At 35.3% G+C, this 18,718-nt stretch overlaps 2 protein-coding genes across 8 annotated transcripts in view; one reads left to right on the forward strand and one right to left on the reverse strand.

Moving 5' to 3' along the window:
- FXR1 (FMR1 autosomal homolog 1) overlaps positions 1-11,872 on the forward strand; it is a 74,170-nt gene extending 62,298 nt beyond the window's left edge. For 2 of the 7 annotated variants that reach the window (XM_040251556.1, XM_040251572.1), the window contains 4 exons: positions 851-1,051; positions 1,737-1,817; positions 5,337-5,428; positions 6,158-11,872. In XM_040251556.1, coding sequence (XP_040107490.1) covers positions 851-1,051; positions 1,737-1,817; positions 5,337-5,428; positions 6,158-6,328 — 545 coding nt within the window. In that variant the 3' untranslated portion in view covers positions 6,329-11,872. The remainder of the gene's footprint in view (positions 1-850; positions 1,052-1,736; positions 1,818-5,336; positions 5,429-6,157) is intronic. The other 5 variants (XM_040251567.1, XM_040251590.1, XM_040251580.1 and 2 more) reach the window with 5 other exon arrangements.
- On the reverse strand, positions 7,126-18,713 carry DNAJC19 (DnaJ heat shock protein family (Hsp40) member C19). The gene is made up of 6 exons (XM_040251619.1): positions 18,542-18,713; positions 17,751-17,802; positions 17,589-17,662; positions 15,609-15,688; positions 14,895-14,965; positions 7,126-13,578 (listed from the first exon to the last, which is right to left on the reverse strand). Exons 1-6 carry the CDS (start codon positions 18,542-18,544, stop codon positions 13,508-13,510), a joined length of 351 nt encoding a protein of 116 aa, XP_040107553.1. The 5' UTR covers positions 18,545-18,713; the 3' UTR covers positions 7,126-13,507.
- Between the last annotated feature and the right edge of the window lie 5 nt (positions 18,714-18,718).

Genomic DNA, 18,718 nt, shown 5'->3' on the forward strand with positions numbered 1-18,718 from the left:
TTAGAACATTGCTCACTTTTACCACGGTTTAACATTACAGTTTGCTGAATTTCAGAGTAAATGTACTTTACCTAGTGTTTATGATTAATGGATAAACTTAGTGTCTTTTGCAAAGATGCTAGCTTGCTAGCTGTTACCAAAGGAAACTTAGGAAAAATCGTGATTAGGTGAATTTCTTCTATAATTTGATTGCTGGAAGCAATAATGCACATAGGTAAGATGGGTATTTTTTTTCCCCTATAATTTATGTCTTACAAATCTTTCCTTTCCCACTCTTACCCTACCATATCCCACCTATACTCTTTCTTTCTGGAGATGGGAGTACTAGTCAGCATTCATTCCCATATTTTCCTACAACCAATTAGAATTTCAAACTTTTTAGTTTGCCTTTTTTTGTGTAGACTTTTGCTTGCTTCAGTTTGTAATAATAAATTTCTGTTATGTCATAGAGTGCAAGTGTTGAGTATTATTTGGAAATATATTAGCTGAATATTTGTTTTCATTTTTATTTCTTTAGCCTCTGTACAGAATTAGCTAGGAATGTGAATGTAAAAAGTAACATGTATACTAGTTCCTAGTATGTTTTTAAGACAAGTCAAAGAAATGGTAGGAAGCCAAGGTGTTCACTCATTTTCTGTTTTAATTTTACATCACCATTTAAAGTTTTTTCATATTTGTTATTTTTCAGGTAAAATAGTGATACAGAAAACATTTTGTCTGAAGACAGAGGATGTATTTTTATTGGGGGAAATTGAAGTTTATTAATTGATATAGTTCAATATAGGTCAAAACATTCCTAATAACTGCAGCTCTCTTAAACAAATATTTCTTGCCTCTGACATGCATTTAGTGCTCAAAGATCCAGACAGCAATCCATACAGCTTACTTGATAATACAGAATCAGATCAGACTGCAGACACTGATGCCAGCGAATCTCATCACAGTACTAACCGTCGTAGGCGGTCTCGTAGACGAAGGACTGATGAAGATGCTGTTCTGATGGATGGGATGACTGAATCCGATACAGCTTCAGTTAATGAAAATGGGCTAGGTATGTAAGCATTTAGGGAAAAGATTTATATTACTGTATACTGTTGTTAATATATGATGCCTTTAAAAAAATATGCAATTCACAAATTGAATTTTTCCTAGTGTTCAAGTAGGTGGATGGCTTTGTGTCTGTCTTAAATGTCTAGTTTTCAGATTTGTATAGCCAAACTGTTTGAAACTGGGAGGGTTTATTAAAGTGCCCTTTGATGCCATTAAAACAATACAGATATTCAAACTGCAGGGCACTTAATACTCTCAATCTTCTAAGCCAAAATTGGGCTTTCATCTGGCCTCTTTATGTATTATTATAAATGACACTGATGAAAGTGTATACTTTGTAGGCATTGATTTCCAAAGCACTAAAATGTCATTAACTTTGGTAAAAACTAAACTCTGTTGGAGAGGAAAATTTTATTCCTGAATGATAAATTAAGTCTTAGAGTTTGTTTAATCAAGAGTTTAAAACCCTCTTAATTTCTGGATGATAATTCCATCTGTTAATCTAGTAGGAATGTTTAAAACTGCAAAAATATTTTTCCTGTGAATAGCATGTATTGTTTTATCTTTCCTGTTTAATTAAAAGGTTCTTTGCCCTTAAATCTTTGAAGGCAAGAAATTTTTTGTTTTTCTTTGTTTTTTGCATTGTTTTTGTCAGAATAGTTTCATGGTGAACTTTGCAATTACAGATGATAGTGAAAAAAAACCCCAGCGACGCAATCGTAGCCGCAGGCGTCGTTTCAGGGGTCAGGCAGAAGATAGACAGCCAGGTAACTTGAGTGGACCTGTTGACAACACCAGGTCATAAGCATGAAAAAAAAATGTCATGTGTCTGCTTTCTAAATATATTATACTTACATGTACACATGTGTGTATATACATTCAAGATGTGCATTGCATAAATTGTTTTCTCAACTAATAAGACTACTATTAAGAAAATGCATTCTTCCTTCACACCGTAATGTAACCTGTCTAATTAAACTAATGTTGTGTCTCAATTTTTTTACATGAAAATACTGTTGAAAAGACCATTATTTTGTCCACTTGGCAGATTCTGCACATTTGAGTTGGGACCTGCCATCCCAGGGACTATGTTGTAGCTTGTGATTTTGGATGATTGGCAAAACTGGACAGCTTTTGCATGGTGCCTGCTACTGTATCTGGATTCAGCACCTCATTTTTGTGGGGGTTCTAGTACCCACAGTTTAAAAAGTATAAATGAGAAAAATACTTGAAAGTGTCTTTTTCCTAATAAGAGGAATGCATGTTATGTTTTTGTTTATTGTAGTGTGATGCCTTTTCCCTTACACCTACTAACTATTCAAATTAATAGTACTTACTTAGTTTTAGAATGTTAATTTAAGTAGATACAGTTTTTAGTAACTTAAACTTGTTTGCTGTGTCTATACTATCTTGAACATAATTCCATTTCTTGTGTACAGAGAATCACATGTATATTCACAGTGGAGAAATTGTGTGCACCAGAAATAAATCCCTTTTGTTAAACTAATCAATTTTGCATTCTTTCCAAAGCAAATTCTTGTGTTTTCCCCCAAATAAAGAATATAAATTCTAGTATCTTTATTTAGTATTCTAAATTTAGTGGTTGTCGAGACATGTGAGAAAACTGATTAAGGGGATTAGTTCCCATTCTTAGGGGAAAAAAAAGTTCATGTTTTAGCGATAGTTGTAAATTTAAAAGAAATTAAATACTGTCATAATAGGTTTTGAGGAAATGTTTCTTATTTTTTTTATCTTCTTTTCTCTCTCTTTAGTGTTAGAAATATCTTTGGGATGAAGAGATTATATTTAGTTTGTGTTTTTGAAGCTGGCATAGCAGTGAATACCAGTTTCTGGCCATACTTTATAAATAAGGAAATTTAAGTTACTAGTATGGGCTTGAGATAGGGTAAATTAAAACATAATTTAGTAACTAGGTGGATGGTGGTTCATTACTAAGTCAAAGGACATAAAGGGAATAACATAAAAGGCTTTGATAAAGAAGAGGAAGAGATTTCTGCATGGTATTAATCAGAACTTGAGTAATTGGAGTTTTAAATAATTTGACAATGATTTGTGTTCTCTACTGCATTTATTCCTGTTTTTACTCTGTTCTTTGGAAGTACTGATTTCCTCTTTAGAACTCATTGCCTTTCTCAGCCTGCCCTCAACACACACACATACCCACACACCCAGAAGATAGGATAGGTGGAACAAACACATCCATTTTCTCCTTTGGCTCTCTCTGGCAGCAAGCAGTTCTAGGAAGGAAGTGTCTATCTAAAAGTTAATGTCAGCATTCTCTGAAATAAATAGTTATTTAATTTGTTCTTATTTGCTTAAAATTTCTTGTTGCCTTTAGTATTAAGCAGTGAGTATTTACTATACTTAGCAAAGTGCAACAGTGTACTGGTGTACAACTGATTAATTTTGGATCCCTTAGAGGAAATTCTGGAGTCCAAATTACACCACACAAATTGCTTCACCTTTTTTTCCTATATAAGTGCTTAATCTGTTTTGAACTTTTAAGTGGCTTGCATTATGAGGACTAAAAACCGACTATTATCTGGCTATAAACAGGTTTTTCTCTGAATCAACTGAGGTTTTTTGTAATTTTACCTCTGTTTGGTGGAGGATGGGCACTGGTTTTTACCTTTCCAGCTAAGTGCCTATTAATTGATAAATTGTATCAAAGTTCTATGTCTGCATAGTGGGCGAAGGTTCTAAGAATTACCGTAAGTTCAGATTTAGCAGTGTGTGCGCCTGTGCATCAAGGTTTCCAGGTAGCAGAGTTCTTGCTGGTGTCACTGAAGGCTGAACCATGGAAACAGAATGAATTCATTATGGTGCTCTCCAAACTACAATACTTTCTAGGATGCTTGTGCTTCCATATATGGAGACATAATAAAGAAGTGGGTTTGATCCCTCTCCCCAGTTTTGGAAACTATTAAATTTATTCATAGATTCATTTACAGTGAATTTAAATGATTATTTATAAAGCTCCAAAGTGAGCATATTGAGCTTCTTATAGAGGGAAACAGTCTAAGACATGAAACATCTTTTAGTGGTGTTTCTAAAGATGTTTATGAGTTCTGAATTAAGTTGTTTTCTTGAGATTTAAAAAGATTCATATAATAATGAATCTTACAAAGGTGTTAGCATTTTAATGCATAACTAGGAGAAATGTAAATATAGTCCAGTCTTATATTAAAATGATTTATGTAATTTGAACTTGATGGATTAGTTCTCCCATGTATGTAGTGACTTATATTAAGTTTATCAAAGTTTTAATTCTTACATAATTTACTTGCTCCCATAATTTATACCATATTTTACATAATCAGGGATGTTTCTTCATCAGTTTCTGAGAGAAAACAAATTCTTTGAAAGGAAGAGACTGATTATTTTGTTATTTCTTCAAATCAGTGAATTCTGAGTTGCAAATCCTTGAAGAGAAAGTTCTGAGGTTTAAAATGAGGCCAGTCCCAGCAGACTGGTGGTTTGTTGCCATTGGATTGCTGGTAGAGTGTTAGTTTTGGTTAGTCTTTTCCCTTCTTTTCCCCAATCCCTACCACTATTGGAAATAGGTCAGTCCCTTGAAAGATTGGCAAAATGTGAAAAGGGGATAGTTACTGAATTAGTGGTGGACATTTTCCACCATGATCATTGTCCACATTTTAAGATGGTGGACAAATCTTTAGTTTGCTTGAATTTTTTTATATTACTCAGAACAGTTTCTAGTGTGAAATATTAAAAAGGAACCATAAAACACACTTGGAAATCTTACTGTGCTTTAAAAAAAAAAAACAGAACTGTTAAATAATACTTGAGTAATAAAGTTTTTACATGTTTGATGAAAATTTCATATTGACGCATGCTACACCATGATCTGCACCCAGTTTACCCTTTCCCTCCCCCACCCCCACTGATAAGTGCAAACACTATCTGGGCTTAGAATGTGGCATTTCCTATTCTTAGTTGTGGATTTTTATATCAAACTTATCCCACAACTATAGACTAACCAGAAGCAAATAGCTGGATTCTTGTTGAAAGAGGACTTTAATCTAGGCGTCCTCTGTATCCAGCTTGAAATATTCTATAGTCAGCACCAAACCACAGGCTTATTTTCCAAACTTCATTTTTGGTTGGAGGTGGTACCCATCTTAAGAAAATTTTGAAATTGGGTAACCCCCCATTAGTCTATTTTAAAAGTAAAATTACTCTTTATCCATAAATAAACTTTAGAAATATTTTTTCAACACCTGTAATTTTTTTCTCATCTTCAACAGTCACAGTTGCAGATTATATTTCTAGAGCTGAGTCTCAGAGCAGACAAAGAAACCTCCCAAGGGAAACTTTGGCTAAAAACAAGAAAGAAATGGTAAGGAGAATTTAACCTGTAGGTTTTGGCTTTTTTGGTTTTGTTTTGTTATGGTTTAGTTTTATTTTTTACTTCTTAACTTGTATGATCACTTGTTTACCCAACTAGACCAGAAATATTTTAGTTAAAGACTACTCTTGATTTTGTTTTTGGCCCCAGGTAACTGAAGATATGCATGCTTGAGCCTGAAATATTTTTCAGTTAGAACTAGAAATAGCATTTGTAAAAGATATTGGGCATAGAGACTGTTAACCTTAATTTGGGGAGCAAAAGGCTGAATAGACCCTCTTCAAGTGGTGGATAAAGACCTTTGTTTGAATTCTTTGAAATATTTTAAGGGATTTGATATGTAAATTTGAGTTTCCAAAAAAGGTGAGTAAATAGGTGGTTGTTTGCCTTACTTAGGGTATTAACTGTTTATGTCTTTCTGTATGGTGAGTTTTCCAGTGGTTAAAATGAAATTAGGTGCAAGTTTTCAATAAACAGGTACAGATTCTTCCTGTGGCTTATATACTGCTAGCTACTAGAGATAAAGAGTTGAAAGACCCAGAGAGGTGGAATACATTGGGTTTTTTTTTTTTTTTAATTTTAAGAATGTTTTAATTCAGATCATTGTGGTATGTGAAACTAAAATTATTTATTAGCTAATTGATGTTTATGTAGTTATTTTCCTCCTCAGTTATAGATTTTATTTATAAAGAAGTTGAAAAAGTTGTCTCCCTTTGGCAGGCAAAAGATGTGATTGAAGAGCATGGTCCTTCAGAAAAGGCAATAAATGGCCCAACTAGTGCTTCTGGCGATGACATTTCTAAGCTACAGCGTACTCCAGGAGAAGAAAAGATTAATACCTTAAAAGAAGAAAATACTCAAGACGCAGCAGTCCTGAATGGTGTTTCATAAACTGAAGAAGTTCCTAGTTTACAGTTCTTTACATTACATTTTACAATAGTGCTTGTACAAGCTTGCCAAAGATAGAATATGGATCGCCAGTCTTTCCATCGCACTTTCAGTTCCTCCATTTGGAATTCAGAAAGGGGAGGGATCCTGAAGAAATCATATGTTAAACATACTTTGACACCTACTGTGTTATATATCATCAGATGTGCCTTGAGAATAGTATATGTAACATTAAAAAAAGTTGCTGGCTATAGGAAATGTTATTTTGTTTTCAAAATATGGCAGAGATGGGGGGGAGGTGGGTGGGGTGGGATCCCTAACCTAATATTCTTTATGAAAGCATTAGCTGCTTTTGTTACATTTTTAATAATATGCAACCACTTCTTCACCTGAGGAAAACTAGAATGAAATGCAGTCTAAGATATTTTGCACTGAATTGTAATTTCTTCATTAGTTTTAGTCTGGAAACTGGTCTGTTTTAATGTGTTTTTAAAATGCTGTATTGTAGAGGAAAATCTGCAGACCACTGGAATACATTTGTTAAACACTCATCTGCAGGGACACTGGGTGTTATTGGCAGTGACTGTTCTACATTGAGGCTTTGTTTGGTTTATTTATTAAAGTGTACAGTATTTAAAAAATCAAACATAGCTTTAGTTAAAACACTAAGCTGAATTAGTCATGTCCATTCAGACATAACCTGAACTACTGAAAAGATCAATTTCCAGAAGGTTTATTCTGTATAAATTACATGTTAGTCTTCAGTAGAGTATCTTTTCTTTTTTCTCCCTTTTTTTTTCTTTTTTTTTTTCTTTTTGGTTTTGATTGTTTGATGTGCAATATGTTTTTGTATGCAGGTAGTAAATAAACTTTTGATCTTCCATTTGCTGATTTTTAACTTTCTACTTTTTAAACCAACTGTTGAAAAGTAGTTGGACCTACCTGAAGGCCTAGAGTAGTATTCTGATTGCTTTTTAAGATGCATTTATACTTGTTCATAAATAGTATTAAAATATTAGTTGTTCATTTTGTAATGAATCCTCTGAAGTCTTAGTACTTAAAAATTTAGTATGTTAGAATAGAATGGTTTAGGGAATTGGTCTCAGAGATTTGATACTAGGAAAGTCTTTGTAACAAAATTCTAGTCATAGGCAACTTTTGGAAGGCATTGGGGTAAAATCCAGAATTTTACTTTTGCCTTTGAGTCTTCGTTATTTTTATAAAGTATAATGAACAGTTTTTAAATAAGGAATGTCACTGATTTTTGGTTTTCAAGGTAATAATTTTAAAGGTTCTCATATTAATGATTGGATTTTTTGTAAATATTTTGTCCAGATGGCTTAATGTTAGGACTATACAAACTTTTACACAAAGTAAAAGTTTGCAAGCTGATAATAATTGTGGATTTGTGGGAGGGTTTTGCTCCACAATATTATATAAAGACTACTGAGCAAGAAGAGGGAGCCCTTTTGTCCACTTGGGATCTGAGAAGTATTTTTATGTGCATAACTTGTGTTAATTTATGTGCATAAAAAAAAACTTCAGTGATTTTACAACTGAAGGATAATTCAGGGTGTAGCTAAAAATATTTGCTAGGTCAGTGTATATAAACCTTAGCCCTCAAATTTATTACTGGTGAGGTTAAGCTGTGATAATATCAAATGCTTTTTCCTAAAACCCTAATAATGGAAAATTTTAAAGTAAGGTGTAGTGTTAACAGTGCAGTCTTTGGACTTTAAAAAAAACATTTTTGGCTTTATTATTATTCTCTTTAATAGTAGAATTATAAATTAACTATAAGGCATGGGAATTTTCAGTAATCTCCAAATTGGTAAATATGGCAAAAAGAAAATGATTTTTCATTTTCTTCCAGGTAGTAGAATATATTCATGAAAATCCTCTTTGTTCTGTAAAGACTGGTTCACTGAGAAAGGAAAAAACACAAGATCATTTTAAAAGTGGGATTAGCCTGAGGAGTTTTTAGAACTGACAGCCATATTCTAGGATATAAATATTAAGATTTCATTTTTTACAAATGACTAATCCCAATATCCTTTAAGAATACATACTATAGCATCATGATAGGCTTTTTTTTAATAGCATATGCTCAGATTTAGAAGTGAAAAGCCCAGTCCCCAAAGGTAACTATTCTTTATAGAGGTAGCCTTCCAAACTTTGAGAGAGGTGCATCTTTTTTGGCTGTTAGTTACATAAAATGTTGCTATGGGAGAACTTGCCAGCTGCCATGACCATCCCCCTCCAATTCTAAAGGTTCTCTGCAGGTTAAATACTGTTTTAGCATATATATACAAAATTATATATGATATCTAAACTAAAATTCAAATTAAGAGGTGAGATTACATAGGGGTAAAAATGATCATTTCCTGAAACTTAGGATGCCTTAGGCCTAAAACTGTTTTGCAAAATGGTATTGGAATCTGTTGACAGGTCAGTCATCGTTGGTAAAATTATAGTAGGGATACATAAGTAATTACTATATTTTGATGTGAAGGTGAGAGAAAGAATATCAAAGTAAAGTGAGTTCAAACCACTGAGACACTGCTTAGGATAAGGCTGAGGGAGATTGCTTAAGTAAATACTCTTTAAAAAGCAAGTATAGATATATGCAGGTAAGCAAAAAAATTAAACAGGGAAACACTAAGCTGGTGTTTTACTCTCTTTTTTCTGGTCAGCCATTTTTTCGTGGCTAGGATCCATCACCTTGGAAGTATTTTTGTAGCTACTGTTTGCTATAAGTTTGGTGTTTAACCTGAGAATGTTCTGCAAAGTTGGTATGTTAATTTAATATTGCTGTAAACAGATTGATTTGAGATTGAAACCGACTAGTCAGTATTCTTATAGGCTGTGCCTACAGTGAGCTTAGTTAAAGACAGGTGGATGGAAAATTAGTTATATAATGCAGTAAATCCTACATCAGATGATTGATTGTTATTGGAAACGAGTAAAGGAAAATTCCTTGTTTTCTAAGTTTCCAGGAACTTTGATTTGAACTGGATCTATGGGTTTAGCAATATTGCAGAAGGTAGCAAGTAGAGTGTTCATTGTGAAGTCTCATTCAGTCTTCCTGTCTTTGCTATTTACAGTTTGGATCGCTTGTACCCTTTATAAGGATATCTGATATAGTGAATTTGCTGACCCCTTATTTTTAAGTTTTAGTTTATTATTAAGGATGCTTGAATGTGTAATAGTAATTATAACCCATGATTAACCTATGATAACATTTAGGTTTAATTTCAGAGGACTGTTGGAATAAAGCAATAACTGCAGTCTGCTATAGTAAAACTTTTTGCAAGTGGTGGTAATTTGAAACTGTATTCAGCTGCTAGTTGAAAATTTTGGTTATGCTGAAACATAGGAAATTGCCAAGAGCTGATCACTTCTGACCCACAAAAGCGACAGTTTCTTATGGTTCAGCCTAATAATAATACATTTTAAGGTATAATGATTTACTCTGGACATCCAAGCAGTGAGTCTTTTCTGAGTCTAATCATCCAGAAAACCCCTAATTACTGGATGAGGGAGGTGCATACTCTATAAGGGAGATACAATTTTGTAAAAAATGGTTTATCAGTGGATCACTTTAGATTGAGATTCATCTGTATCTTCTATATTGTTTCAGGTACTGAAGTACAGAATTGGGAGTGACTATCTTAGTTGTACTACCCTTTCCTACATTCTGTTTTATCCAACTAGATCCTATAAGGGCCTTTCTAATATAACTTGGTTCTAGTCGTATGTCAGATACTGTGTGACACTTAACTATAGTCCTATGTACTCTAAAAGAGTATGCTGAATTAAAATGTGTTTGTTTTTATATATGTATCTATCCCAGGCATTTCCAGCTATGTTGTATACAATCTAAAAATAAAGGGCAAAATTATTTTTACTAATATTCTTAATGTCAAAGCTCCACTATTAAGTATACTAGTTAGCAGTTTCTCAAGTTTGTGTTTTAATGAGTGGTATTTTGTTGGGGGTGGAGAGTGAAATTACAGGGGTATTTCCTGGATGTTTTGGTATTTTGTACCTTATTTTACTTGGATTGTCAAATGTAGCTACTCATTTTCTAGGTTAGAGACAATTTTCATTATAAAAATTATTCCATAGTTTTTCTAGATGAACTAATTTATGCTTCATTGTTGCCTGGAGCTTGTACTGCAACCTCTTTGAGCTTCCATTTTTCACCTTGCTGTTTTCAGGCTGTAAAGAAAGTCACGTAAACACTTCACTTGAAATTCCATTAACTAAAATACCACTAAGGCCACAGCAAGTGTTAACTTTTTCAAGATTATATCTTAACACTGGACTATGTGACCTTGTCATCGGGTCGAGAATAATAGGTTAACATTGGAAAGAAGTGCTTCCTATATCCTGTTGCTATGGCAACAGCTGACTAAGCAGATACACAGCACTGAACAGTGCCAACAACAAATAGCAGAGCTTAAGGTTATTTAAGTTTCCCGGTACTGAAGTTTCTCTCAGTCCAGGATTCTTTAACTAAAAACATTCTAACGTTTTAATTTTAACCTCAGATTTATAGATTTTTTTTTTTCTATCATATTCTGTCCTTTGAAGTTTTGGAGCCAGTTGCTTAATTTTCTTTGGAATTAACATGTTTGGGGGGAATCATTTATGCTGAGTAAAATATGACTGCAAGACACACTTCTGAAGTGCAAAAAAACTGTTAACAGGTCGTTATCAACAGAAAGATGCCTTATAAATTCTCACTGAAAGTTAAACTCAGTATTTTAGCCTGAAATGTTTAAACTTGCTTATCTCTTAAATGAAGGCATCCTGTCTGGATTAATTTAAATGACTTCTGATACAAGGTCTTTAGGACATAAAATTTCTAGTGTGCTGAATGTTATAAAATTTTATAATGTGTAATAGTCCAACATGTTTAGGTTTTTACCCTTGTGTTAAGATGGTAGTTTCTTCCACTTCTCATTTTACATCTAGTTGCCTTTTACCCTTCTTGTAATTTAGAGCAGAAGAAATGAAGAACTGCAGAGAAAACTATAAAACCAAACATCACAATATATAGATACAGACTTGTGTTCCCATGTATTTTCCCACAGGTTATCAATTATTTCTTGAAAGGTTTTGGTCTGCATGACTTGTATTAAATGCTTCCATAGGAATTCCCATCATTTGTAAAATACTTGAAAGCAAGAGAATTTGTTCAAAACTGATGGGTTGGAATAGATTTAACTTCAAGACCACCCGTTATAGCCTACTTTCATCACCAGCAAAGCAGGTTTATAAAGCTTATGAAGCAGTTAGGACTCATCTTAATACAACCTAGAGGCCCAGTGAAGGCAAAAGGAAAGGGGCTCAGTAGGAAAACTGAATCTCTGGTATGCTAGTTCTAAATATTATGGCTGTAAATAGGCATCTTTTAAGGACTAATACATAGACAATCAAATTATAAGTGAACATAGTAAACTGGAGAACATATTCTGGGCTTGTAGTTTCAGTAGCTGTGCAACTGAGCATAGTTCCTCATTTTCCCTTCCACAAAATGTGGAGAAATCACAATTTGTCATCCCCGCCGCCCCGCCCCCAGCTGCCAACAGATAAGGAAGCAAGCTCTAAGCATATAGATTCCTTGATCAAAGTTGCCTGGCTATTGATAGCAGAAGTTTTTACTTGAAACCTGTATTTCCTATTCCCTAGTCCTATATTCAGCCATAATCTTCCTTTTAAGTGTCTACATCTGAAAGGAGCAACCTATAAAAGGTCCCAAGGTGTAAGGGTAATGACAAGTACCAGACCACCAAGGAAAACATCCCTGGGTTATCGTATTCGTAAAAGGTACCACAGTGTAGAGGTTAACAGCGTAGATCTTTGGGTTTGCAGAAGATAAGCTTTCTTGACCCAGCATGTTGCTTTGGGCAAGTTTCTTAACCTCGCTGAACCTGTAAAATGTACGTTAATAGTAACTACTGTGGAGATAGAGGGGAAATGCTTAGCACAGTGCTAGCACATCATAGTCAATAAATGGTAACAATACACAAGTTTTTTGTAAAAATTATCATGACCTAGAGCCCTGAAAATCATGACTTTTTTACCCAAGAAAAATGATAAGTCTAATAGCTTTCAATGAAATAATAGATTCTTAAAAGTTAAGCCTAGAGAAAAACAAAAACTGATCATTGTGAAAGAAAAATGTGCTCTGTTGTGCTCCTTAGTATTATTTTAAAGTGGATTCCATTGTCTTAATAACCTCTCTTAAAACAGGTATGCTATTTTTGCATTAAACACTCAAGTATACCTACCATATGAACTTTTCCTTTTTAAACTTAATGCGTGATTGCCCTTGGGCGTATTTTCTGTATCTGAAAAATTTGCTTTTTAGTTGATACTAAACTCTTGTTCATAAACAATTTTTGATTAGTCCCGAAGATTGAAATAAAAGGCTAGTAATCTCATTATTAGCAGATTTCTTATTTTCAAGTTTATACCTCCAAAATCACCTGTGATTTCCCAGTAGGCTGTGAAAATGAGTCACCTGGTATCTATAAAGTAGTGCTCTGCCTACTGTGTTTTAACAAATGTTTAACTCGATTATGTAAATAACCAATTAATTTATAGTCTCTTTAAGGGGCTACCTAAATAAAATGCACATACTTCATTAAAAACAAAACATATACTCTCAAATCTTTTATCATGCTGTTACAGTTTTTAATGTATGAAATCTGAATTCAGATTTATCACTGACAAAGAGGTAAATACATATATCAATTTCTTGGGTTAAAGTTGTGGCTAAACACACTTTAATATTCAGGGTTCTAAGTGACTAGGGAGTCCTCCGTACCTTGAAGAGCCTTCCTTCCCAGTGAGATGAGTCCCTACTAAACCTGTGCTAATATCATCGTATTTATCATATTTTAATTATCAGTCTTCCATTAGATCGGGGATTCCTTTAGGGCAGAGACTGTTCACTTTGTCTTGAAATAGGTACCAAATTATTTGTCAAATGAGTAGTGAACAACACTAATCTATGATCTGATTTAAAATCCTCAAATTTAAACATTTATACCAAGGCTTTGATTTAGCTTGTGCTAAATAACTTCTAAAATTTGTAGGTTTGAGGCATTTTATTATAAAAAGCTGGTACACATAAAGAGAATAAGAACTTGAAGTCATCATACATTTACTTTATTTTTTAGCTTGACCTTCTAGTAAATCTTTAGCTTCATTGATTTTGGCTGCTATATAAGGAGATCCTCCTACAGAAAGAAAGAAAAAGAATAGTTATAATGGATTTTCCAATTTCTGCCTGGTGAAAAGCTATTACCTTGTTTCAAGAACTCCTGTTTAAGATGAAATGAGCAGAAATGAAGTTTTGATTTTTTTAAAAAAATAGCTGACACTGGAACTGGATGACTAAAAACACAGTTAATATATTTGATCAGTGGGAAATGAGGGAGATTTATACACACAATGGCACCTTTTGAAAAAGCTTAAATAGCAATGAGATTTTAAAAAATACTCATGTGACTTTGAAATAGTATGTTACCTTTTTCATAAATGAACACTTATTTATTGTATCGTTTAATTATAAAATCATGAAATTGTCAGAGGCTTCTGAGCTTTGTTGGAAGACCTCACTCTAGTTCCTTTTCCAGATATCAACAGTCCCTTCATGGTATCACCTACAGCTGCTTTCCTACTAAACTGGAGCTGTGATTTGAGTGAGTCTTAAAAAAGTAAAGTGTGGCCCCAAATTATCAAGCAGTCAGTAAGCTTAGTTAAGATGCAAATATATGCGTTCCATCCTAGACCTAAGGAATCAGAAGTTCTCTGGTGTGTGCTTAGTCACTCAGTCATGTCTGACTCTCTGATACCATGGACTGTAGCCCTCTGTCCATGGGGATTCTCCAGGCAAGAATACAGTTAATACCAGCCAAGTTTTGTAAAAGATGTTACGCAAATACCAAATATTTACCACGCCATTGAAGCCAAAACTCTTAATGAGAGACCTCTCACAGGAAAGTAAAAGGACTTAAACACTGATTGATGGATTTTGTGGTCTATATTTTGGTAGTCCATTTGATCTTTTAACAGAGCCTAGGCTGCTTAGAAGTGTATCAGAAACTAATAAATATATCCTATAGTTCTCTAACTAGGTAACCACTACTTTAAAAAGTCTAAATGGATTCCGGGGGGAAATTTTTGTTAGTTTCATTAACTGAAATTCAACATTTTCTTTAAGAATGTAGACACCTTTCACACCCCACCCCAAAAAGTAATTAGCAGTATTTAAGATAATCACAACTGCTGGTCTGAAAACATGGTTAATGCTTATCACTACTTCCAAATGACAGTAGTTACTAAATCTGCTTATTAGTCTATAAGTAAATTTTTCCACTCAGTATTTATTCTTTTAAGATACCAAAACAGCATAGACCCAGCTTGGGAGACAATGCTCACAAACAAATCGAAGCATTTTCCTTACAACAACCAAGATTTAGCTATAAAATTATCCCATTAATAACAATTAGTCACCCCAACAAAATGTGTTAACAATTCTAATGATACATACCCTTGTCTGGGTGATTTAAAAGCATAATTCGTCGATGAGCATCTCTTATTTTGGCTTTATTGGCAGTAGGGCTAATTTTAAAAAGGAAAAGGTATTGGTTTATTTCAGACTAGTTCTGGATCACATTAAAAAACTATAAAGGTAAGTTGATAATTGTGAAACTGGAGTAAGTCAATAAAACTAAGAAAAGCTACTTAGGAGCCTCTTCTTTATCACAAGGAAGATGACTATTCTGAATCACAGAACTAAACAGAGCTTAGAAAAATAAGGTATTCTCAAAAACTGAGTTGAAACTATTTATTAGAACAATCCTGTTATTGGAAAGCATCTTTAAGTATCTGGAAATGAATTTTCACCACAAAATTTGTCACTCAGTTACAGAGAACAACATTGAGTACTGATGATCTGTTGAAAAACCTACCTCCAGTGAGTTAAAAGGTAGTTCTGTGTCAGTGGGCCTTCTCTTTGGACTTTTGTAGGGAATGTGAAGGTTTAAAAAAATGTATATAGTAGATGGAAGTCCCTGGCAGTCCAGTGTTTAAGACTCCCTGCTTCCACTGCAGGGGGTATGGGTTTGATCCCTAGTTGGGAAACTTGTCCCACGTGCCACACAGTGTGGCCAAAAATAAAAAACAACTACTAATAAAAGGTCTCTCTTTGCTTACAGCTCTAAATTTGAAAGAAAAATATTAAAAATGTAAGAAATTATTTTACCTTACACCTAGTATTAATGCTGCTTCCCGTTTTGTCATTTTGGGTTCAAACCCACCTCTGTAATAGCCACCACTGAAGGCCTGAAAGAGGAAATGCATTTGTAGGAGAAGATTATCAAACTGAAAGTTGCTAAAAAATGTCTATAAATGTTCACAGAACCAGCAGAAAACTTTTAAGAGTAATTCCTATGGTATTTTAGCTTATAAGTAGCAACAGGTATTTTAATGATCATTAAATATCCATTTCCAACCTCCCACCCCACCAGACAACCTAAACTGTCAAAGACAAGACAAAATAACAGTGCCGCAAAGCCAGTTCTACTGGGAGTGAAGGAAGATTATTCCAAGCTCAGTTCAGTTCAGTTGCTCAGTCATGTCTGACTCTGCGACCCCATGAATCGCAGCACGCCAGGCCTCCCTGTCCATCACCAACTCCCGGAGTTCACCCGAACTCGTGTCCATAAGAGTCAGTGATGCCATCCAGCCATCTCATCCCCTGTCATCCCCTTCTCCTACCCCTAATGCCTCCCAGCATCAGTCTTTTCCAATGAGTCAACTCTTCGCATGAGGTGGCTAAAGTATTGGAGTTTCAGCTTCACCATCAGTCCTTCCAGTGAACACCCAGGACTGATCTTTAGGATGGACTGGTTGATCTCCTTGCAGTCCAAGGGACTCTCACACCACAGTTCAAAAGCATCAATTCTTCGCGCTCAGCTTTCTTCACAGTCCAACTCTCACATCCATACGTGACGGGAAAAACCATAGCCTTGACTAGATGGACCTTTGTTGGCAAAGTAATATCTCTGCTTTTGAATATGCTTTTCTTCCAAGGAGTAAGCGTCTTAATTTCATGGCTGCAGTCACCATCTGCAGTGATTTTGGAGCCCCCCAAAATAAAGTTAGCCACTGTTTCCACTGTTTCCCCATCTATTTCCCATGAAGTGATGGGACTGGATGCCATGATCTTAGTTTTGTGAATGTTGAGCTTTAAACCAACTTATTCACTTCTCTCACTTTCATCAAGAGGCTTTTTAGTTCCTCTTCACTTTCTGCCATAAGGGTGGTATCATCTGCATATCTGAGGTGATTGATATTTCTCCCGGCAGTCTTGATTCCAGCTTGTGCTTCTTCCAGCCCAGCGTTTCTCATGATGTACTCTGCATATAAGTTAAATAAGCAGGGTGACAATATACAGCCTTGACGTACTCCTTTTCCTATTGGAACCAGTCTGTTCCATGTCCAGTTCTAACTGTTGCTTCCTGACCTGCATATAGGTATTCCAAGCTAGCCATGTTCAAATAAAAACTTGATCTAGACTATGACTAAATGTTTTAGAACAAGTGCTTTATAGGATCTGGAGATCTTTTGAGCAAGTTGTTCAAGGATATTTTGAGGTTCAAGGCAGCTACTAAAACAAGACTTTAAGATAGTACTAAGAAAATCAGGCTATTAGGTCCATTGACTTCCATGTGTCAGAAATCCTATTGGTAAAGCCTACCATTACCCATTATGTAACTCAATCACAAAATAAAAGGCAACTCTACAGACTGTCAAAATCATATTCACTCTGAATTTTGACCACAGAGGGTATTATCACATTCAGTCATACCCCAGAGCCCAATTAACTGCTGTGTTATCCAAGTAAGCTGTTATGGAGTGCCACGGCCACACAGTAACCATGGGTCACTTCAGATCCTTCTGTGTTTGTGATCAGAGCAGATGATGCTGAAGGTAATCACATATGAACAATAAAGTGACATTACCTTTCATGATACTAGAACTGTTAACATCTCTTCCCCAAATTCATCATATGTAACATTTGATTCTTTAGAGTAGCCCCATTACAAAGCTCAGAACTTCTAAACCTTTCCTGTAGGAAGCAAGAGAAGGGTTCTAAAGCAATCACTTAGAATGCCATGGATGTCTGGCTCTAGGCTTCATACACAGCAAAGAATTAGCAAAAGTGCTAAATAAGTCTTACAGATTTTGGTAGACTTTGAAAAACTTGTTTTACTTGAGGCTCCATATGCTTCATGGCTTGCAAAGCATAACGACCTAAACACAAAAGCAACAAAATAATTAAAATAATTAAAAAGTCCTCAACGTCTCCTACTTCAGTTCTATCCCCAAACCACAAACAAACCTGCAAATCCTGCAGCAGCAATGGTGAGTCCAACTGCTACCACTGTACTGGCCTGGTAAAGGGAAGCAGAGTAAGTATTTCTCTCATTCTCACCATTTCCTTATCATGCCCATTCTCCCATTTCAACTCACTACAAGTTTTATTTCAACGGGAGAAACAACTTTGAGGATGAAAATCCTCTGCCCAAGGATCCTGCAAATTTTACATCCAATGCATTGTAAAGGTATGGGGCTTTCACTATGGGAGGAAACAAAGCAAGTCGATTTGCTTATTTACTATTTACTTTTACAACAATGGATGATTTCCTGCCCCTTGAAAGTGAAGTCACATTTAAATTCAATCAAGAGGAATGGAAATAAAGTTTCTGCCAGGGAAAGAACTTTACAGAGTGTTCCTGTAAATTCTGATTCAACGTTAAACGTGAGCTTAACAAAGATTAGCTTTTCATAGCGCCTTCGGCCAAATATGTATAGGAATCGAGAAGTGTGTCAGTCAGCAAGAGAAAAGGGGGAAGACAGTGCAATGTAGATAAGACTGCGAGGAGATGGAGGGGAACGGCAGGTATAATCAAATGCGTTCCCATTTATCTCCGAGCCCTAGGGACTGCAGGCACAAAGACCCGAGAGCGGTGAGCCAACAGCTTTGTGTCCTAGAGAGGGCGACTCCCCCAGGCGCTACACCCCCAGCTCAGAGTCGCATTAGGGAGACATCGGCTCCTCTCCTCCCAGGCCTTGAGCAGAGGTTGAGAACTGGGCCTGAGATCGCCCAAGAGGCCGGAAGGCCGAACTCACCATGGCACCTGCTCGGTTCCCGTTCCTCCACCAGGAGCGTGGTTCATTCCAGCCCACCAAGCTTATGCCTCTCTCACAAAGCGATTCGGCCACCACCAGCACTTACAAACCACCTAGGCAAGGGCGCCCCAGGAAATACGGCAGTGGCGGCCGTAAACTAGGTCGGAAAACTGTCGT

Source organism: Oryx dammah, unplaced genomic scaffold, assembly GCF_014754425.2.
Source record: "Oryx dammah isolate SB20612 unplaced genomic scaffold, SCBI_Odam_1.1 HiC_scaffold_2, whole genome shotgun sequence".
Taxonomy (NCBI): Eukaryota; Metazoa; Chordata; class Mammalia; order Artiodactyla; family Bovidae; genus Oryx; species Oryx dammah.

Coding starts and splice junctions, on each gene's coding strand:
- DNAJC19 (XM_040251619.1), bottom strand. Junction 17,663..17,750: donor TGCTGCTGCAGGATTTGCAG/GTTTGTTTGTGG, acceptor TTTTGTGTTTAG/GTCGTTATGCTTTGCAAGCC. Junction 15,689..17,588: donor TTCAAAGTCTACCAAAATCT/GTAAGACTTATT, acceptor TTCCTCTTTCAG/GCCTTCAGTGGTGGCTATTA.